Here is a 24,386-nt window from a genome sequence, read left to right on the forward strand (position 1 = left end):
TTTTGGACACTTGGAGACCTTATACATCTCTAAGTACATATTTATTTATTTGATTTTTATTTTTGATTGTACATACTTACCTATATTTTTAATGTTTCTGACACTTAGAGACCTTTACATCTCTAAGTCAACTTAGGCTAGTAATTATGTGAAGCTATATTACTGTCTTTTTATGTAACATATGAGCACAAAATGCCGTGTCTTACAGCTACATGTTATTACTATTTTAATATTAATATAGGCCGGTAGCTTGAACATGTCATGCTCGCTTAAAAGTCTTTGCTTACGGTGGCGTTGTTGATCGGGTCGCCACTTTCCCGAATGAAGGTTGAGGGAGGCGATGGCTGAGATACGCGTCATACTCGTGAACGGGTGCTGTTTGTGGAGACTGGTCTGTTAAGCTAACACGAGCTATTATACTTAGTAACTTTTATTAATTAATTACAGTGAGACGCCTCATTCTGTTCTCGTATGTTTCTTTTCTTTTAATGAATGTATTAATTATACAGGATATTGACTCTTGGAGACCCTATACATCTCTAAGGATAACTCGATAAACTATATAATCTTATAGTTCTGACACCTAGAGACATTTACACCTCTAAATATTATAGATTTTTTGTGTGTGTTTTTTTATCTGTATTTTGTATGTAATTCGACATTAAGAGACCATATACATCTCTTAGTAATTGTAATACGTTAGATTGAATTGTTAGTTTTAATTTATAAAATTGTTGATGTTATTATTTTTGCTTTTATGTAAATTCAATGTTGACGTGTAAAAGTGCCCTTGTGGCCTATTTGCTGAATAAATGTTGATATTTGATATTTGATATTTGATATTTGATAGCGAAACCTGAGTTCCATAGTTTATCCATATTCTCTGAGAATTTAGTGGCCGTTCAGTTGAATAAAACTAGAATATTTTATAATAAACCGATTTATTTGGGATTTTGCGTATTAGATATATCAAAAACTTTGATGTATGACTTTCACTACAGCTACATGAAAACCAAATATCCAGACAATCTTAAGCTTCTTTATACAGATACTGATAGCTTAGTATATCAAATTTTCACGGAAAATTATTACGCAGATATAAAATCAGACCTTAATTTATATTTTGATACATCTGACTATCCTCCTAACAATAAATATGATTTGCCGTTAATAAATAAAAAGCGATTAGGGTTTTTCAAAGATGAAAATAATGGTAGAATTTTAAAAGAATTCGTAGGTCTGAGATCTAAAATGTATACCTTAGATGTTGAAAAATATGACGAGAATGATGAGAAAACTGAAAAATACGGTGTTTTATCAAAAGCCAAAGGAGTCAATAAATGTGTTACAAAAAAATTTACTCTTGACAATTACAAAACGTGTTTATTTAATAAAAATTTGCAACGCGCTCAAATGCTAAGATTTAAGTCTATTAAACATATAATATTCACTCAAAAAATAAATAAAATATCATTATCGCATGAAGATACAAAACGATACTTATTAGAAAACTCAGTCAGCGTCAGTAACTGGCAGGAAGTTGCACAGGATCGGGACAGGTGGCACGCTCTCGTTTCGGAGGCCAAGATTCTCTTTGGATCGCTGAGCCAAAATAGTTAGTTAGTTAGTTATTAGAAAACTCTTCTGACACTCTTGCGTGGGGTCATTATAAAATACCGCAATAATTAAAAAGTTTCAAAGTTGTAATTTAATCACACAGAACATTCGAATTCCAAATTATTGTTTGTACATTGTATATTTTTAAGATATTACTTGTAAATATGTAAAAAAAAAAGTATGAATTTTATTTTATTGTATCTTTTAAGGTAGTTTTGTAAATAAGAAACAAAAAAAAATTAATGTTAAAAGTGTGATCATATATAATAAATTTTTGTTTTTTACGTAATCCTTTTGTTTTTTCTACTATATCTGAGTTGTTTAAATAGTAATCTTCTTTCTGAATATTACCATTTAAAGTCCATCCGTTAACATATCAACACTCACCCACACACTCACACATACACATAGATTACGATATTTAATAATGATTCACTTTTATCATCCTTTCACCACCATTGTCGCAGGTCCTAGTGGCTGTGGTAAAACTCAATTTGTCACAAACTTTTTGAATAACTCCAAAGAGATATGTAATGTTGAATTTGATGAAATTATTTGGTGTTATGATGAAATGCAACCTCTCTACAATCTGGAAAATGTAAATTATAGTCAAGGAATACCAGATTTTTCAATTTTTGATGGGAAGAAACCTAAACTTCTTATTATAGATGATTTGATGAGAGAATCAGATGGACGAATCGTTGACATTTTTACGAAAGGTAGTCATCATAGAAACTTAAGTGTTTTTTATATTACACAAAACATATTTCATCAAGGTCGAGGTCAACGTGATATTTCATTGAATACAAGCTACATTGTATTTTTTAAAAATCCCAGGGATAAAACTCAAATACGCTACCTGTCACGACAAGTTTACCCAGAAAACTCAAAGTTTGTGGACGAAGCCTACAAAGATGCTACAAAGGAGGCTCATGGTTACCTCATGATTGACCTAAAACAAAATACAAATGACATATGCCGTTTCAAAACAAAAATATTTCCGTTCGATGGGCATTGCACAGTGTATGTACCTAAAAAGGGGTTTAAATATGATAAAAATCAGCATATTTTAGTCAGTTCTACATGATGCATGCAAGAGTAAACACATATAAACATTTACTTGAAGCATTGCAGTTGCTTAAACCCAAATATCGTACTGCGTTACTTAAATCTTGTGACGATGAAGAGATCAACATTATTTGTGAGTGTATTTATAACGTCCTAAATGGGAAAATTCCATTAGATAAAAAAGAAAAGACGAAACTAAAAAAATATAAAGATATTTTAAGAAAATTAGTTTCGAAAGGGAAACATAAAATAAGAAAAACTGTTATAGTTCAAAAAGGAGGCGCATTTCTACCTATTATTTTAGGTGCAGTTTTAAGTGCTTTAGTGAACTCTTTATCATAAACAAAATGGAAAACACAAAAAAAATGTTATTAGTAGAATCAGATTTTATTGAAAGACTGAAACGGAATGAGAGTCCACCCGAAAATTCCTCATCTCGACTAGATGGAGAGATGCAAAAGATCCTTAAAAGTAAAATGAATGATCGCGAAAAGTGGACGTTATATTCTCAAGCATTACAAAGATTTCTACATTTTATTGAAACAGATCGAAAACCGTTTAGAATACCCATCGTGATGGAGGGGCTAGATCAAGTCATCAACGAAAGTAATGATATTATAAAAACAAAAGTGAACAAAAAGGAGGAGAATGAAAATAATGAGTCAGTTACAGATAATATAACTGAAGCAGCCACACCGTCATCGTTTAATACACCACCTGGTGAAATAAATCAAGAACTAATGCCAATTAGTCCATCAAAAATTATAAACATATTACCTAAATCTTATGAAAGAAAAGCTCGAACGTTGTTAGATTACATTGTTTCAAGTAAACCGAAAATTTGGTGGAAACAGACTGGTGAAGTTGTTATAAATAACCAAACCATTCAAAATAGTAATATTACTGATTTGGTAAGCGACACCGTTAGATGTCTTAAACGTCCTAAGCCAATTGGATGGGAAGTGTTTGCTTTACTTTTAAAAGATATCGAAGTTCCTAGGTCATGCATAGGTAATCCTACAAATTTAGCATTTATTAAAGGTACTCCTTTGATTGAACCCTTTACCCCCTCCACATCTGTGAAGACGAGAGCCTCAACAGATAAAGATAATAATACTTCTACACCTCTTGCTACACGGGAGCAAAAGCGATCCGGAAAGAAAATAGAGTGGGAAAGATGGACTCCTTACTAGACATTAACAGAATCTACTATGATGTCTCTAATCCAGCTGGCTATAGCACTTTAAATAATTTATCAAAGGAAATGAAAGGTCAAATGAACAAAGAGGAAGTGAAAAAATGGTTACAATCTCAAGATACGTACACACTGCATAAACCTACTCATAGACGATTTACTAGAAATAAATACATTCTCTCGAACTTTAATGAACTTTGGCAAGCCGATTTAAGTGATATGAGTACTTATAGTCAATATAATGATGGGTACAAATATATTCTTTGTGTTATTGATGTGTTCAGTAAATATGCTTTTGCAAGAGCCATGAAGAAGAAGGATTCAGCAACTGTTAAACAATGTTTTGAAAGCATATTTACTGAAGCCAACTCTGTTCCCCGTCACATCCAATCTGATAAAGGTACAGAATTTGTTTCAAAGGCGGTTAGAGATTACTTTAAGAGCAAAAATATTAATTATTATACCACTAATAACCACGACATTAAAGCAAGTATAGTAGAAAGGTTTCAAAGAACACTTAAAATGAAAATGTGGCGTTACTTCACTCATAAGAATACGTATAACTACACAAATATATTACAAGATCTTTTACATTCTTACAACCATAGCTATCATTCTAGCATTAAAATGCGCCCAGTTGATGTTAGCTCTAATAATATTATGACTGTTTGGTGTAATTTATATGATCGCAAAAAAGATAGGCAAATTTCATCAGAAACTAAAAAACTAAATGTAGGTGATCATGTTAGAATCACTAAATATAAGCATGTGTTTCAAAAAGGTTATGAAAGTAATTGGAGTGATGAAATATTTATTATTGATTCGATTATTAACAGATCGCCACGAGTTGTTTATACAATAAAGGATTTAGAAGGTGAACCCATCATTGGTACATTTTATTCTAAAGAATTACAAAAGGTAACTTACCTCCCCTCCAACGAGTATAAAATTGATAAAATAATACGCTCGCGTCGAGTTGCTGGCAGAAAGGAAATACTAGTTAAGTGGCAAGGTTATCCTAATAAATTTAATTCTTGGATACCTGAATCAAACTTAAAGAAAATATGAGTGAAAATAGTTTTTATCTAACTTTGTTAAGTAATAGTTCATCAGATTACTACACAGATAACACGACTGCACATTTCTTAACTAAATTACCAAAGACCATTAAATTGGATGGAGAATGGGTAGTTGGGTTGGTGGAATTTCAATACCCTTGTTCCATGTATAATGTTCAAGAGCACGAAAACATCATTTATTTAAAGAAAACGGTGTTATCACCCACCGATAAAAAACTACAAAAATAGTGGATATAAAAACTCATATACCAGCCACTACATATGATAATATAGATCATTTTCTTCAAGCGTTTAATGAAAACCCACAGTTCAAAAATAACGTGAAATTTCGATATGATGGATTAACAAAACTGGTTGGAATAGCAACAACAAATAAAGAAATAACATCTATCATAACAACTCCGATACTAAGTTTGCAATTGGGTTTTAAACCGAGAACAAATTTAAAACAAAATACATTAGGAAAAAACCCTGCAAATTTATATTTAGGTTTACCATCTCAAATATTTGTTTATACTGATATAATACATCCACAAGTAGTCGGAGATGTTATTACTTCATTACTCAGAATAATACCTTTAGATCCAACTAAGTTCATTTATGGAGCTTATAAAACTCACATCTTCTCACCCGCTCATTATGTACCAGTTTTACGAAGAGAGTTCGATACAATTGAAATAGATATAAGAACAACGACTGGTGTCAGAGTACCATTTCAATTTGGATCTTCTTGCGTGAAGCTACACTTTCAACGAGTAAAATGATTTACAACAGATCGTCAGTCTCTTGTCCTTACGAACATTATTATTCACACCAAGCCGGCTCTGGGATAGGTATTGTCTATAAGGGAGTTCCATACCAACGAGGACATGGTATAGGCAGTTTTTTGGGTGGACTATTTAGATCAGTGCTCCCTTTGTTATCTAGCGGTTTAAAAACCATTGGAAAAGAAACCTTAGGGGCAGGGGTTGGTCTGTTATCTGATATGGTAAATTCTCGTCCTATGGATAGTTCCATTCGATCACGATTTAAGGAAGCGAGCGCTAACCTAAAAAGAAAGGCTGATGAAAAAATTGATTCTCTCATGTCAGGATCTGGGTATAAAATGTCGAATAAAAGAAGAGAACCGCTCATTACTCGAAAAGCATCGCGACGAAGAGGAAGTAAAAATAATAATAAAAATAACGATATATTTTCAAGTTAAATAATGTCATTTCTACACAGTCATTCATGTGAATGTGCAAAATCAGAATTAGATATATTTGCCCTTCCATCAACTCAAACAAGTATTGAAAGCGGACATTGGATTCATTACAAACCAATTTCATCTTTAAGTGATGATGGCCCCATTGAATTTCAAGTACCTGGATCAGGAGATGACTACATTGATCTATCACACACAATGTTACATATTACTGCTAAAGTGTTGAATCAAGATGGGACAAAATTAAAAGCAGATGCCGGAGTTGGACCCACCAATAACTGGCTACATTCCCTTTTCAACCAACTTGATGTATATTTAAATCAAAAACTCATATCACCCCCAAACAATACATATGCTTACCGTGCTTATATGGAAAATCTTCTCAACTATGGACCGGCAGCCAAAAAAACCCATCTTACTTGTGGGTTATGGTATGAGGATACCCCAGATTTTATGGATACCGTTGACGCCAACAACAAAGGATTTCAGAAAAGACTAGAATTTATCAAAGAGAGTAAGCAAGTGGAAATGATTGGACATTTGCATGGCGATATATTTAACCAAGAGAAATTCTTGATAAATGGCGTTGAATTGCGTATTAAGTTAGTCCGATCAAAAGAATCGTTTAATTTAATTTGTCATCAAGATAAAAAATTTAAAGTACAAATAACAGATGCTAGTCTCATTGTTAGAAGAACAAAAATTAATCCTAGCGTTTTGTTAGCCCATCAAAAAGTATTGGCAACAACGACTGCGAAGTACCCCATTACGAGAGCAGAAGTTAAGGTTCTCACAATACCATCAGGGGTCCAGGGTAAAACATTGGATAATATATTTCTCGGACAAATTCCTAAACGGTGTATTATTGGATTTGTATCAAATTCAGGTTTTAATGGAAATTTAGCTTTGAATCCATTTAATTTTCAAAACTATAATATGAATTCATTTAGTTTGTTTGTAGATGGTCATGAAATTCCTTCTAAAACATTACAACCGTCATTTAGTTCTGGTTTAATAGCGGCGGCATATCACACCTTATTTTCCGGAACTGGTATTCATTTTCACAACGAAGGTAATGGAATAAGTAGAACAGATTATGGTGGAGGTTATTGTTTGTTATGTTTTGATTTAACCCCAGATTTATCTGCTAGTTCAACTTCACATTGGAATCTTGTTAGACATGGAAGTGTTCGGATAGAAGTACGCTTTGATTCGGCTCTAACTAGCACCATTAATTGTATCGTTTATGCAGAATTTGATAACATTATTGAAATAAACAAAAACCGTGATGTATCTGTAGATTATAATAGTTGAAAAACATAATTATATAAATACAATGTTTTCTTTCGTTTACTTTATTTTGTTGTAGTCATTGTTTGCAGCATCATCAAGACAAAAATTGTTATTAATTAAGTAATTATGGATACTAATGAGATACAATTTTGTATGAAGAAATTAAACCCACTTTTTGAAACAAATGTTTTTGCTGCTAACAAAATACCTATTTGGGTCGATCTACCTGTATTTATTGTTAGTAATTTGGACCCTGACACGAAACCAGGCTCCCACTGGGTTGCCATACACATTGATGTTACTGGTATAGGAGAATATTTTGATTCCTTCGGAAGGAAGCCTTCAGGTTACCATAACTTATTTTTAAAAAGAAACACCAGACAGTGGTTTTATAACAATAAACCTCTTCAAAACCATTTTACTTCAGTTTGTGGTGAATATTGTTTAGTTTATTTGTATTTTAAATATCATGGAAAAACTATGAAAGATATGCTAAGTTTGTTTTCTGATAATTCTGTATGTAATGACCTTATATTAAGGAATATGTTTAAAACATTTTTTGTGAAATAAAATAATACGTGTACTTAAATAAGATTTTTTATTTTTTCATATAATACAAAGACCATTCTAAACTATACATTTTTTTTTTAAATTTTATTATTTACAAAATATTTCTTAACATTCTTTGTTACATAAAAACGAGACGACACAAAAAAAATCTGTTACATGGAAAATGTACTTAAGGAGAGGTAAAAAATGAGAAATACGTTAACACAATCATTAAGTTACTACTATCATTAATAATTATAACTATCACTGTTTCTTATTATCTATAAAATATTTCACACTACTGTCCTTAGAAGCTAATTGCTTTGTTATGTTATAAATAATATTTCGCGTATTTTGTAGCTCCAAATCGTCTTCCAACGCAAAATATTTCAATCTGAAGTCCGCATGCTTCCAGTGTTCCATGGGTGGGACGTTTTTAATTGTTTGCATATCATATATCTCGATTTTAATCAAATGTGATGCATACGCCCCGTCGTCTTGTCCGGATGATAAGTTTGCAACACCGTCTGGTGAACTTTTGCTCACATTCGAAGACCGTTTCACAATTTTGGGTTGCTTTTTAGGTCGTTCAAAGAAACTATCGATATTGTTTCCTGAACGTTTCTTTGCGATGGCTTGTTTAACTTTGAAACCAAGCGTACCCTCTTCATCGCTTGATTCGTCTTTACTATTATCCGGGTAGTAATAGTTCTTGAAAGTATTTTCAGTGAACTGAAACAATATAAAACAATAATTTACACACTGTCTACAATCTTGATAATTAAAACACAAAGAACACAAGTAAAAACAAAACAAAGTAAGTTACGGTAATAAAAGACATACTTACATCCATTGTTGGGTCTTTCTATAAACACTTAAACACTTCACTGTTGAATTAACACTATATTTCTATATACTGCAATAGATACAAGGAGCTCTGATACAGTGGACTGCCACGACGGTAATACTTACTCAAACTCATTTCTCTTCGGCTTTTATACTGTGTCACTATGACCAGGGTACAGTACCGTTAAAATCATGTCTCAACAAGTTCATCTAATACATACGCTCTCTTTACTAAAACCCAAATTCAAAAGCATAAGAGGAAACAATAAATCCATTGTCGGTATAAAATATAATAGATGTCTACCAATAAAGCAATTATGCTGTTATAACAATGAATAGCAACGCACAAGAAATGTTGACGTATTAGACTAAATCATGTTGAAACCAGTTGACACGTCTCGTTCCTTTTTTTTTAATCACACAAGGTAACATGTCTCAACAAGTTCATCTAAACAGACGTTCTCTTTACTCAAACCCAAATTATAAAACAATAGGTATAGGAATCAATAAATCCATTGTCAGCATAAAATATAATAGACGTCTATTAATAAAGCAATTATGCTGTTATAACAATGAATAGCAACGCACAAGAAATGTTGATGTATTAGACTAAATCATGTTGAAACCAGTTGACATGTCTCGTTCTTTTTTTTAAATCACACAAAGTAACATGTATCAACAAGTTCATCTAAACAGACGTTCTCTTTACTCAAACCCAAATTATAAAAGAATAGGTATAGGAAACAATAAATCCATTGTCAGTATAAAATATAATAGACGTCTATCAATAAAACAATTAAGCTATTATAACAATGAACACAAGTGCACAAGAAATGCCTCACACGCCTCGTTATTTTTTTAAATAATAGAAAGAAACAAGTAACTACGAGTTTACTTTATATCGGAAGACTAGGTGAAAGCAGGTTAGTTTGAAATGAGTTAGGTTGATTTTAGTTAGGTTTGGTCAAGTTAGGTTTAGGTTAGGTTTTCGAAGAATAAGTTAGGTTTGGTAAAAGGTTAAGGTTAGTTTAGGCTGCCAAAGGATTACTAGTGTAAATTCTACGTCAGAAGAAGGTTAGAACTGTATTCCTTATAAATCGAAATAGCTCCAAGAGGTAATAAGATAATGCGGGTTATTAGAGTTGATAGTTAGAGTACCTATGCATCACAAATAAGTACCTATCGCTAATACCTATTGCAAATAGCTGTCGCTAATACCTATTGCAAAATACCTATCACAAACACCTACAGTATACACACATAAAGAAGGCATGAATGGAGACGTCGGTGGGTTAAGGAAAGGGTCCGGGCAGGTAGTATGCTCGGTAACACAATAGCGCGCCCGAGTCGAGATCGAACAATAGAAAAGGGTCGATAAGCCTATTGTTACCGTGGTGAACAAGGTGTATTGTTTAATTAGCGTATTTCGTAAGTCCCTGAAGGAGGCGCCGGGCACTGCTGAGACCTAGCGCAATCAATTCAAATGGGGGGCTAATTGTTTTTTTTTTTTTTATAGGTTCAGCAGGGGCGGTGGCTCGGCCTTGGGGTCAGGATCGGGGACCACTGAGTGGCGGGGCCAGAATCGGGGAATACTTTCTACTGCTGCGGCTGGCTTCGGATCCACCAAGGAAGAGACAACTTCATCACGCTGCACCGACAAGAGCCCAGCTCTTACTTAAACTGAATGAATGATGATAGTATATACGAGTACCTAAAGGACACTGTACCTAAACGTCAGTGCAGGCAGGCATTAGCTCGGTAGCTCCCAGCTTTCGCTAACGTCGTGCACCACGGCGACTAGCGTCATATGTTTATGAAGTTATACCCTCTTTCGACATATTTAAATAAAAAAACGAGTATAATCCTAATCGTATTCGGTGCGTGATCATCGATTGAAGCCTACGCGCACCCTCCAGGGGTCAAGTTCACTCAGACCTCAAGCACGTGGTGGTGATTGACAGGTTCGATAATGAGGTGTAATTGAAATCATTCAATTCTATTGTCGAGGTGTCGAATTGCGAGATGTGTAAGCTCCAGAGCCTCATTAAAATTGTAATCATTTTGATTACAGCAGTTAGCCGTATAGCAATGAGTACTTGAGTAGTACCTATATACATAATAGTATCTTTAAATTGGGTAGATTAACTAGATAAGGGGCCTTTTTCTTTCCTTTACAAAAATCGTAGGCAACGATTTATCGTTTAACATTTATGTTAATCCAATACATTTTCAAGTAGGTAATACCTAGTTATGTCACCATAGAAAATATCATCGAGTAATAAATAATACGGCATTTATAATATTAGTTATGCACTTAAATAATGTGGAAACAACAATAAAATCCTTACATAAACAAAAACTTCATTTTGGATTTGACATCCCATCCTATCAAAAGTTAATGGGAACGTAACATTTGTAACAAAACGGTACAAAATGTACCGATTAGAAAACAAGTACGGTGATAATAGTGAACAAGTACGGTGATAAGCAGATTTGTTCACAATCGCGGCTGAATGGCAGAGCGTCAGCGGTTTAATTAGCGACCGCTTCGCGGCGGCGCGGCGCTTCATCAGAGTGTCTTTCAGCAACAGGTCGTGGCGACATGTCACCTTGTCGCGGGCTAAACGAATAGTTTTTATCACAGAGGTAGAAAATGTTTCTGTCGCAATGATGCCGCCTTTACCGGCCGTTTTAACGGTGCTTGATTGGTCCTTCTCTCAGCTCAATTCAATTCTTATTATTTATTTATGATCTGGGGCATGGTGGTATTTCGAGTGCTCAGCAATATTCACACGGACAGCGACATAGCTTCGCCGCCAAATCATACGCGGAAGTGGTACCTATTACCTAATGAAAAGAGTCGTAGGGAAACAAAGCGCTCAAACAGTTTGAATTTTATAGCTCAGTGCAAAAAATTGGTTTTACAATAAAGGGTATACATACGTTATGTTCTATTAAAGTGCATTTTACAAAGTAATACAGTTCGTTTCAAGAAATACAAACAATCTTGTTTGCTCGTGAGCATTAAAGCATGTTACATATCAAGTCAGACGTGTGACGTAACATCTTCCGCTACGGAACAAGGTAAGTAAGTACCTAGTAAATTATACATAAAGATTATATATACTGTCACACGTGCTGCAGGTTCGAGGGCGTGATCGTGAAACTAAACACGTGATTAGTATGATTAGCGATAACGACTCAGACGTGAAAAGTTGAGCGAGTGCAAGCGTCGTGCGTGACAGTAGCCAGTCCATTTTACGGCTCCTCTACACGATGGACCAGCGCCGGCCACTCCAAGGGACGCAGCCATGCGGTAGAATGAGATAGCAGCTGCTGTCTCAGCTTATTTCCCCGGTTCCGGTTGATCACAGACTGAGAAACGAACTGAGGATTGTTGCTCATAATTATTTCTAATAGATACACCTCTCGTAACGTCTAAAATATCTTAATACCGAGTGCATGTACGAGCATGAGAGTTCGGAATCTAAATACGTCGTACATGACAAAAACACGTCATTAAAGCCTTGTGCACAGTGCACACCGGCTACGTGAGCGTATATGTGCAGGTGCGCTTTTTACAATGTGCCTGTAATAAACATACAGATCCTTATCCTTAAGAGACGGCACACCGCTTGCGTGACGTGTGCGGTGTGCGTGCACGGCTCCAACATTTTAGTGCACACGCAAGTGCACGTCTACGCGCACGCAGCCGATTTAACCTCTTCAAAGATAACACTGACAAGCGATACATCGCAGTAGTTTCCTTGTATCAAACGAAGATTTTATTTTTTGCTATTTATCAGTTCACACTTCAATGTCGTGACAAACACTATTGCGACCGTTATCTTGTAGTGAACAAGTTGTTCCTTGTATTTTGACATTATCATCGTATCATACACACGAGACTGTATAAAGTCTGATCCTACTTAAGATACCGACAGGCGTATTCTTATTTTAATAACAGATCCATAACTAATCCAATCTAACATGAATCAGATCTGGGTTATCTAGTTATGGATCTGATCTATCACTTGATGAAATGTTTTGTAATTTGATACTGCCAGATCAGATCCATAACTAATCCAATTCATACGTTTTTTTTAATCAGAATACTCCTGCTAGCCCATGATACATCATTTGTTTATTCAACTGCAATGGCTAAACAACTTAGAGAGTTTTTAACAAACTGGACCAACGACCGCTGAACCTGCATGCTTGCAAAGCTGGTAATCTAGGTTTAGGCTGCGATTCAGCCAGAGATGCGTTGCGAGTGATGTGTATTTCAGAACCAATTGGAATCACTGCACGCTGAGCGAGGAAAACAAATGAAGTAATTCTATTGCTTCTTAACAAACACATCTCTGGTCGAAACGCAGCCTTAAACCCCGGTAAAGTAATACATATATCGTGTGAAAAGTACAGATATTTGCTTGAGTTTTGTATATCTATTCGATAGTTACTTATAGTTTCGTACCTATAGAGGTCAAGTTTTATTCAGTTCGGTTCAGTTCTTATTATTTATTTATTTTAACTTTATGACGATATTTTGAAAAAAAGAACACACTGAACATTAATACGTTTACATAAGTGTCATCATCATCTCCTCCTAGCCGTTTTCGGCTACAGCGACTGCTATGCTACAGCTGAGAGCGTCGCTGGTGCGCTCTCAGGTGACTGACGTAGCCAATCCTTGCAGCAAATGTGCGGCCACATTCGCTGCATGTCAGCACCCCTCCGACGTAATTGTACGTGATGGCCACAGGTGGTCTGGCGTTTAGCTCGTCACGCTTAACGTCGAGCTCTGTGCGTCGCCTGGCTTCAAACTCACGCACCTGCGTCTGCACAATATGCCTCCACTGTGGACGGTCACCAGCTAGTGTCTCCCATGTTGATGGGTCTATATGAGCTCTCTTCATATGCCGCTTCAACACATCTTTGAACCGCAGAAACTGTCCGCCTTGCTTTCGTTTACCAGTTTACAGTTCGCTGTAGAAGATGCGTTTCGCGACTCGATCTTGGGACATGCGGGAGACGTGACCGCTCCATCGTAGCTGTCGCCTCATTAGGTAGGCCTCTATTCCGGCGACATCAGCACGTCTAAGGATCTCCGTGTTCCGAACACGGTTGGACCAGTGGACGCCCATAATGTCGCGGAGGCATCTTAGGTGGAAGCTGTCCAATGAGCGAATATGCTTCCGATATACGCACCACGTTTCTGAGGCATAAAGGAGATTTGGCATGACAATAGCCATGTATACAGCAACTTTTGTAGAGAGCTTTATGTCGTGGGACCGAAACACCTTGGAACGAAGTTTCCCGAACGCTGCGGCAGCGGCTCCTATTCTGCAGTTTATTTCGTTGTCAAGGTGGCACTTGGCTGTAATAGTGCTACCCAGGTATTTAAATTGCTCTACCCAGGTATTTAAATTGCGTTGTCGAAACAGGCGTCGTATACATGCAACTATACAGCGTGCGCACAACGTTACGTGCAGACAGAGCGATATCATAAAGTAATCCAATGTGTTTTATGCTGGTCATTAATCTTGACAACCATCAACTTAGCTTCTACAATAAAGATATCGTTACAAAATTAAATACCTACCGTATTATACGTCCGAGTTGCAAAACAATTTGGCCACGATGAATCAAAATATCGAAATGTATTTTAGCGTAGGTACACAAAGGTGTCTACATAAAGGTTAAATAGGTATTCAGAATACCATAAGCCAATATGACGGCAGGTAACTCGAAGACAATTCCAAGAACAACATTCGCGATTCATATTTGTCTAACACTCTAGTCTTCCCGATAAGCAGATTTACAAACGGATTACGAAGAGTGATAATTCATTAAATTCGGACATGTTTGACATGTATTGTATTCGTACCTGAAATATAGGTATTATTTATGCAAAGCGACAAGGACTTTCGAAAACGCCGTCGTATAAGCAAATTGACAAATTGATTTCACTTACAATTAGACCAAACCAGATCAAGTTGGCAGCAATTTTGATAGGTAGCCCACACGGTGCAAGTGTTATGTAACGTAATAATTTCATAAAAGTTTGACGTTTAAATAACACTTGCACCGTCTGGGCTATCCACAACTATAATCATTTTATTATAAACATATATAGTTTGTATAAATAGTACTTAGTGTAAATCCCATGTTTCAATGCGGTGCCTGTAGGTAGTCTGTGTGAAAAGAGAAGAGACGCGGAATGTATGGAACCCAATACATTCTACGAATCGTCTCTTTCCGCACAGACTTTACTGTAGGTACGTGTACATTATGTAGGTAGTAGATTAGTGATGTGTTGTGTGCAGGTAACTAGTAGGCACTCACCTGCGACAGGCGACAGCTTCCGCATCACGCACCAGCGGGACTTCCACTGCAACAACACAGTCATGCCCGCAGTTAACATTATATTCTCAATGACAAAACATCCGATAGCCTATGAATATTATTGGGACACAAAACATGTCCCAATAATATTTATTTATAATCGACATGTTTTGTGTCCCAATAATATTCATTTATAAAACAACAGATAGGTAAGTATTGTGTGTGTGTATGTGTGAAATGTGTGAAAGAGGATATGAGAAAGAAAGGAGTGAGTGCTGAGGACACGAAAGACAGTGGAGACTGGAAGAGAAAAACATGGTGTGCCGACCCCATATAACGAGGGTTAAGGGCAGGGGAAAGGAGAAGAAGATAGGTAATTATTATATTTGTCAAGGATTGTAATCATAATGTGTACTTATAGCTATATTTATCAACTAATACAGTAATCTATGCTTAAAGAAGCATAGCGTTACGCATTGGAATTTAGGTATTGTTAATACCACAAGTAGGCACTCGTGCTCAGTATTTAGTTAGATGCTAACATTCAAGCACGTTTTGAGAATGTAACCCAACTCTCAACTCTGAGCTCTGAGGCGGGATCGGGAGGCCTATCACATATCCCGAATTAGTGTGGAAGTTGAGATCTCGAATGTAATGTAATACATATGTATGTAGTAAGCATATGCAGTATGCATGTTGATGATTATCAACATTCACGTATGTACGACGTATTACGTACAGTAAGCTGCGGCGATAGTTCCTAGGATTGTATTGTATTGAGAAGCGTTATTCAGCTATTCAATTAGTTATGCAATCTGTTAAGGTTGTGATAGGAGTACCTATATCCAGATATTGGTGCGTGAAATGCTGCGAGACGTGTCAGGATCATGTAATAGTGCATTACTGCCGCAAATGTCAAAATCGAAGTTGCTGCACGGGTTCTTGACATTTGCGGCAGCAATGCAGAAATGTCGCGCTGCAATAGTGCAGCTATATTTAGTCTGAATCCGAACGGTAACCTTAACTAAAAAAACACGCATGTAACTCACCTTCTTTCCATCGCGGAACTTGACAGTGCCCTCGATGATGGTGCTGTCATCCGCCATCCTGCTCGTTCTTACTGCATATCTGTCCCTGTCCCACTCTACCGCACTGCACCCCCACTCACTACACTCACTCACTCACTAACTGTCACCGCATCACTCACTACACGGCACTGGTAAGATCTGAAACAAGGACATTACACAATTAAAAGAATCTCACGCAATAAACGCAAAAAAAATTAAGTATCATCGTCCGCACAGTTCACTTGTGCAACAATAATTCCACCTGGTTAAGAGAGTATTGCTATTTCTTAGTACCTACCTAACTTTTTTTCAATTAATTTCAAGAAGTGGAATTCATACCGGTCATAAATATCTCTATTACTTTAAGCCCGGGCCATAGAAATTACGCTCGCATTCCATTGCAAATTGTTTTGATTATTAATTGATTTTACCTACCCGACAAAACAAGTTTATTCTTTATATTTTTTGCTTAAGTTATTGTTGTATGCGTTTTAAGCATGTGTGAGTGATCGTGTTATTGTATGCATGTATGTGTCAAAATCAGTCACAAATAAATTTTCAAACAGTCCACACGTCTCTCATTAAGAAAAATCCCTACATACAAATATCAACCTTATTATAAAGAACATTTGGTCGACATCGAACCGGAGGAGGAACCGATAAGTGAAGTCCAGCCGGCCGGCGAGAACAATAGAGGACCGCATTCCTGAGCCTATAGTTGCTATCTGCAGTTGCGAATTATAAGGAAATTATGACAAATTAAATAAGTGAAGATTATTAAGTTGTGTTATCGTGTTGTTTACGTGAATGGACAAGTAAATACTGCAATATGAGTACTAACGAACAGTTAATTCGTGTTTTGGAGGATACAGCGGTATTATTGAAGAAAACTGAAACTAATTTGAAGAAATGTCCCAAACAACGTTTAACTCAGGGCTACTTAGAATCTCGAGCACAGTGTATCGACGCTTATTGGAAAACATTTACATCGGCGCATAAACAGCTGGTACAGAATACTACAATGCAGGAGCGCGGCGAGATGCAGTACTTTCTTAAGGAAGATTATTATATCGTGGAGGAGTTATACCTATGTTTACAAGGTGATATCAAGGACGCGCTCGCTGTTGCCGCTCCCACACATGTTCAAGGAACAAGTTCGCTGGATATCACGATGTTTGAAGCTGTACAACAACATGTCAAGTTACCTGCTATTGTTTTACCTGTGTTTTCTAATAACTATGAAGAGTGGCCGACGTTTCACGATTTATTTACGTCGTTAGTACATAACAACACGAGTCTTAGTAAGGTTCAGAAACTGCACTATTTAAAGTCAAGTATCGCCGGTGAAGCCGCTGCCTTATTGAAGCATGTTACAATTACAGAACAAAATTATGATTTAGCGTGGGATACTTTAAAGCAAAGGTATGGTAATAAGAGGTTAATTGTGAACTCCCTTTTGAAGAGATTGTTTAATCAAAAGAAGATTACTACGCAAACATCTAGTCAAATAAAACATCTACTCGACACTACGACACAATGTTTGAATGATTTACAAAATCTTCACGTGAATATAAACCAGTGGGATCCGTTCATAATATACCTGGTGGTGAATCGACTCGACAACGAAACTCATAAGGATTGGGAGGAACATGCCTACAGTTTAAATGCTGACCAGTTGCCCAAGTGGTCTGAATTAAAGAAGTATCTCGAGTCGAAGTTTCGCACGTTAGAACTGGTTAACCCTGTCACTGCTACCGTACCTAAAGAAGCAAAGACACTTAAGGAAAAGTCTTACCACGTATCAACACCATCGAAGAGCTGTATTTTATGTAGGGATGAACACACTTTATGTCACTGTCAAGAGTTCACGAAAATGTCACCTGTGGAGAGAATTGACTATGTGAAAAAAACTAAATTATGTTTCAACTGTCTCCTGCCTGGACATTCTGCATCACGATGTCGTCTTTCCTTTTCATGTCGTATATGCAAGAAGAGGCATCACACCATGATACACCAAGAGCAGAATAAGGAGCCAGTGAAAACTAAAGCTCACCACAGTCAGCTGACACACCACGAAGAAGACCCGCAGGATGATGAAGAAGTAGAAGAGGTGGAAATTTCGTGTAACTTTGCCTGCAAGAAATCCAAAGGTCTGCTAGCTACTGCAATGATATCTATAAAGGACGACGAAGGTCACGTGACTCCCCTTCGTTGTTTAATTGACCCAGGGTCAGAATCAAGCTTTTTAAGTGAACGCGCAGCACAAGCTCTGCGAGTCAAGAGGTCACCAGTGAGAGGAACGGTTACCGGTGTCGGCGACCTCCAGATCAAGATCAACAGCGTAGCACATGTTCAAGTACTGTCAAATCAAGATGACAGTTTCCAGCTAGATGTCAAGGCTTATATAATGCCCTCAAAGCTCACATCACAACTACCATCAAGGAAGATTAAGTATGACCCACAAGCCTGGTCACACATACAAGGACTCACTCTGGCTGATCCTAAGTTCCACCAGCCAGGGCGAGTAGACATGCTACTTGGCGTAAAAGTGTATGCACAAATACTAGAAGGAAAGGTTAAGAAAGGTCCACCTGGCACTCCATGCGCCCAAGAAACAAGCCTAGGTTGGATAATATTCGGAGATGTAGAAGGCACAGCAGACACTTTACAAGAAACCATAGTTGTGATGCATCATCAGGTCGACGTAGACGACATGTTAAAGGCATTTTGGGAGATAGACACTACAGATACTAAGAAGAGTCTCACGAAAGAAGAAGAAAGGTGTGAAATGATTTACAAGGAGACACATACAAGAAACAAAGAAGGAAGATACATAGTAACGTTACCATTCAAAAAAGAAGAACCACTATCTCCAAAGGGACACACAAGAGACATCGCCATGCTGAGACTGAAACAACAAGAAAGAAGATTTGAAAGGGATCCTGATCTTAAGAATGAGTATGTTAAAGCTATAGAAGAATACATGAATCTAAACTACATTGAAGAAGTTCCGGAAGGAGAAGTTAACAAGGAGGCAGTATACCTACCATATCACGCTGTGATTAAAGAAGAAAAGGAAACTACAAAGACTAGAATAGTCTATAATGCGTCTTCTAAAGGCTCTAATGGCGTATCCCTGAACGATGAGCTCCTAGTCGGTCCTCATCTACAGGAAGACATGCGAAATCTAGTCATGAGATGGCGTATGCGACGCGTAGCCATGATATCAGATATAAAGAAGATGTACTTACAGATTCTGATGAGTCCGAAGGATACTGATTTCCAGAGGATACTATGGCGCAAAAATACAAGCGATCCAATCAAAGATTATCGACTGCTTCGCGTAACTTTTGGCACTGCTTCTGCGCCTTATCTTGCTGTCAAGACGCTCCAACAATTGGCAGAAGATGAAGGCAAGGAGTACCCGCTTGCATCGAAAACAATAAAAGAAGATTTTTTCATGGATGACCTGATGACCGGGTCAGACACCGTGCAAGAGGCTGTAGACGTTGCCAAGCAGATCACTGAAATACTGAAGAAAGGAGGGTTTGCTCTCCAAAAATGGGCTTCCAATAGCACTGACTTCCTTAAAGAATTTGAACCTTCAGAGAGAAGTACGCATGTCAAGATTGATTTCGAGTTAGGGGGTACAATCAAGGCCCTAGGACTGTGCTGGAATATGGGCGAAGATATCTTCCAGTACACTTTACACTTACCAGATCCACCTGAAGTCATCACGAAACGAAATATATTGGCTGACATTCAGCGACTTTTTGATCCATTGGGCTGGATATCTCCGGCGTTACTACCTGCAAAAAGAATTATCCAGAAACTTTGGCTCTCACATGTTGGCTGGGACCATGAAGTAAACGAAGAGATAAAGGAAGAATGGCTCAGTCTACGAAATGGACTAGATGAAATTAAAAATATAAAGCTGGATAGGTGGATGAATACGACACAAGACTCGATGGAAGATGTCACTATACACGGCTTCTGCGATGCATCTAATTATGCCTATGGCGCCGTGGCTTATCTTCGCGCTAAAACACAAGATGGAGAATACAAGACGACACTGATAGCAGCCAAAACAAGAATAGGACCTGTGAAGCCAATGAGCGTCCCAAGACTTGAACTGTGCGGAGCTGTTTTACTATCGAAACTGCTGAAACAAATAAGCGAAGCAACCCGCATACCTACCAGTAAGATGTACGCTTGGACAGACTCCACAATTGTGTTATCCTGGCTGCATGGAGATCCTGCAAGATGGCAAACATTCGTAAGAAATAGAGTGGTTGCCATACAAGACATAATTCCCAATCAATGGTACCATGTTCGAACTACGGAGAACCCTGCTGACATTTCATCACGAGGCATGGCGTTGAGTGAACTGAAGAACTGTGGTCTCTGGTGGCATGGTCCGCAGTGGCTGAAACATAAGAACATACAATTAGAACACCCAATAATTGAAGAGACAGACCTGGAAATGAAAAAGGTAACAATACAAGTTAACCTAAATAGAGAAGAAAATACAGAAGTCTACAAAACATTACCTGAAAAATTTGAAGACTATGATACTTTACCTGATTTACTGAAGTCCATTGTTTATGCCAGAAGACTCTTGACGTACCTGAAAGAGAAAACTACAAACACGGAAAAGACAATAACAACACAAGAATTAGAAAAGGCACTACTAGTATGTATAAAGGCTGTGCAAGCCGAATATTTCAATGAAGACATAGAAAGCTTAAAAACAAGAAAAAGAGTAAGCACTAAGAGCAAATTAAGAACTTTAAACCCTTACCTTGACGAAAACGATATCCTCAGGGTGGGCGGTAGATTATGCTATTCTGAGTTAGACGAAGAACGAAAGCATCCTATCATTTTATGCAAGTGTCACTTTACATACCTCATCATGCACGACGCCCACCGAAGAACCTTACATGGGCGATATCAGCTGACCCTGAATTATATAAGGTCGAAGTACTGGATCTTAAGAGTAAAAGGATTGCTAACAACTTACCTCAGAAAATGCCTCAAATGTGCAAGACATAACGCTGCGACTAGAGATCAGCTGATGGGAGATTTGCCGAAACAAAGAGTAACACCTGCCAAGCCCTTTTTGAATAGCGGTGTTGATTTTGCCGGACCTTATCAAATTTTGATGTCTAAAGGTCGAGGTGCTAAAACATGTAAGGCCTATATAGCAATTTTCATATGCATGGCCACCAAGGCTATACACCTCGAATTGGTGAGCGACCTAACATCTGAAGCATTCATCGGTTCTTTTCGAAGATTCGTTGCACGACGGGGCCGCTGTGCTCATATCTGGAGTGATCAAGGCCGTAACTTCGTGGGTGCTAGCAAGGAGCTCGCTGACAGTTGGCAAGAGGCAAAACTTGAGTTTGACGGGGAAATTGCAGGAAAACTAGCCCTCGATGGTACGCAATGGCATTTTGTGCCAGCCTATAGTCCTACGTTCGGGGGATTATGGGAGGCTGGCGTCCGCTCAATGAAGTACCACCTGAAACGAATCATCAACACGCACCTGACCTATGAGGAAATGAGCACGATACTCTGCCAGATTGAATCTTCCTTAAATAGTAGACCTCTGTGTCCGATTGACGAGAAGAACATCGACAGCATGGACGTGCTTACGCCAGGCCACTTCTTACTTACCGAAGCACCGATTACCGTCCCTTCTCCATCTCTCAAGGACGCCAAAATAAGCAGTTTGAGCCGTTGGCGACACACTCAGAAATTAGTCAACGACTTTTGGCGGCAGTGGCTGCAAGAATATTTATGCCGGCTGCAACAGCGTCCCAAATGGCTTAAGAGACGAGAAGAGCTAGAGATTGGTCAAATAGTCGTGATAAAAAATGACCACTTACCACCTGGGAAATGGCAACTTGGACGCATAGTGGATAAACACCCGGGCGCTGACAACTTAACCCGTGTATACAGTATTAAAAGTGGTGATTCAATCATAAAAAGAACTATTACCAAATTGTGTCTTATGCCCGTTGATAAAGAATCTTAATTGACTTAATGTTCCAATTTAAATTAAATTTGCCTGTAACTATGGTTCAAATCTTCTACTTTGTTTCTGTAACTAAATACTAAGATAATTGTGTAACTTTTAGTAATTGAACAATTGAATTTTACCTTAATTGCAGACATGTGTTATATAATACTCTCTCATACTTGCTTTTCCTTACTATACATAGTGCTATAGTTTGTCAATGCAATTGCATGCATATAATGTAGTTTATCATACAATTTGTTATAGTAAAATACTATGTACAATTTTGTAGATGAGTCTGATGAGTATCTATACCTATGTAGTTTAATAAAAGGTCGATGCCCTTTTGGTGGGCGGTATGTTGTATGCGTTTTAAGCATGTGTGAGTGATCGTGTTATTGTATGCATGTATGTGTCAAAATCAGTCACAAATAAATCTTCAAACAGTCCACACGTCTCTCATTAAGAAAAATCCCTACATACAAATATCAACCTTATTATAAAGAACAGTTATACTTACGCCTATAGTAGGTATTTAGTAGATTGTTAACCAAGGGTGGAAAGTGAACCATTTAACCGCCAATAGTTCGCGGGTGAGATGGTTACTTTTACCCGAGTTAAACACTCTACTTTTCAAATGAAATCGACTATGAGGAAAGTTAAACACGAGAAATGTAGGTTTATTATTAGTAAGTATAATTCTTTAGAACAAATTATTAGCAGATATATAGGTAAACCACACAATTATAAGTCACTCGAATCACTTGAAAATGTAAACGGCGCCAATTTCAGTCATGCGGAAGCTGATATGAGAGCTTAAATATGGCATATATTGCTGTTAGCTGTTGCTCGAAGTAAAAATTTAAAAAAAAATTACTTTCCACCCTAGGGTGGGAAATGCAATTTTCCACCCGGTTATCAGCTTATGAAAGGTAAACTTTCCGAACAGGAGAGATGAAATAGTTATTTACGATACAAGTGCGTAAAAGAGAAAATTCGAAACGAGTGGCGATAAATTAAAACACGACCGAAGGGAGTGTTTTAAATCGACACGAGTTGCGAATTATCTATTCGCACGTGTATCGTACAACGTTTTACAGTACATATGGCCCTTTAAACTTTTGACATCGCACAAAAAGTGCTATTTTACGCACTAGTGCGGAAAAATAGGACCATATGTACTGTAAAAGTTATTTTTAGTATGGGGTTAAGTCTGCGCTCGCCGCTACAAATTATATATATTTTGCACGAAAAAATATATCATGATACGAAGTGAATATTATGTATTGTTATGAGATATGAAGATCTTTAAACCTATATATACATAGGTAGTTTTAATCGTATTTACACAAAGTTGTGAAAAATGTAAGTGGTAGGAACCTTGCTGTAGCTAACGCAATGTTAAACTTTATTCGGCTTGTTGGAAATCATACAAAGTTAACATAGACAGTACCATCCTACATATTTTAATCAATCTACAACAACAATACACAGAAGTCAGTCTACCTGTCTACGACACAATCTCCCTCTTGTAACGGAGGTAGACACCTGATATTCGATAGCGATAGTCGATAGTTTAAAGGTTAATAATCTATAAACATTTTGCAAAATATTTCCAATATGTAGATGAAAAGTCACCAGACTAAACGTTAAATCAGGTTTCGTCTCATATATTTGTGTTCAGTGGATTACACTGAATGCATCGATGCCATATTCACCCATATCCGAGACGACATGAGCGAACATCGATTTCTAAGAGACTTTTCGTTCGCTGGCCGGACCACCCGGACCTCTATAAGAAATACATTTTGATTTTGTTGTTACAAACCGGCTTCTTGGTCGGTATAAGTTATACTCATACCATAGTTCGTAAGTTAGTTGTCTAATTCGTAGGTAAGTAACAAAACTATTTTGTTACATCTCTTGCGCAGAAGACCCCTGTTAAATGACAATAAGTGTCAGTATTAGGTTTAAGCCTTCGATTTAGGCCCAGGGTATAAGATCACAAAACACGCATGATGATAAAAATATTATCGTGACTAGTAATCAGCATAAATAATAAATACGTACAATCAAAACGCTGATATACGTAATTTGTTTA

The 24,386-nt window shown here is 37.2% G+C and overlaps 2 protein-coding genes across 2 annotated transcripts in view; one reads left to right on the top strand and one right to left on the bottom strand.

The window, feature by feature from the left end:
• Window positions 1-16,411, bottom strand: part of LOC134672650 (uncharacterized) — a 35,117-nt gene extending 18,706 nt beyond the window's left edge. Inside the window, exons 1-2 of the mRNA XM_063530607.1 lie at window positions 16,249-16,411; window positions 15,200-15,245 (exon numbers count right to left, since the gene is read on the bottom strand). Of these exons, the coding sequence (XP_063386677.1) occupies window positions 15,200-15,245; window positions 16,249-16,305 (103 nt within the window). The 5' untranslated portion in view covers window positions 16,306-16,411. The remainder of the gene's footprint in view (window positions 1-15,199; window positions 15,246-16,248) is intronic.
• Window positions 16,412-18,311: 1,900 nt separating this feature from the next.
• LOC134672845 (uncharacterized) lies at window positions 18,312-22,303 on the top strand. The gene has a single exon (XM_063530798.1). The coding sequence runs from the start codon at window positions 18,434-18,436 to the stop codon at window positions 22,301-22,303; it is 3,870 nt and encodes a 1,289-aa protein (XP_063386868.1). The 5' UTR covers window positions 18,312-18,433.
• Window positions 22,304-24,386: the final 2,083 nt, after the last annotated feature.

The sequence above is a fragment of the Cydia fagiglandana genome, chromosome 17, assembly GCF_963556715.1.
Source record: "Cydia fagiglandana chromosome 17, ilCydFagi1.1, whole genome shotgun sequence".
In the NCBI taxonomy this organism is placed as follows: Eukaryota; Metazoa; Arthropoda; class Insecta; order Lepidoptera; family Tortricidae; genus Cydia; species Cydia fagiglandana.

What these genes read in the sequence shown, in the direction of transcription:
- LOC134672845 (XM_063530798.1), top strand. Translation starts at nt 18,434, where the DNA reads ATGATATCTATAAAGGACGACGAAGGTCACGTGACTCCCCTTCGTTGT.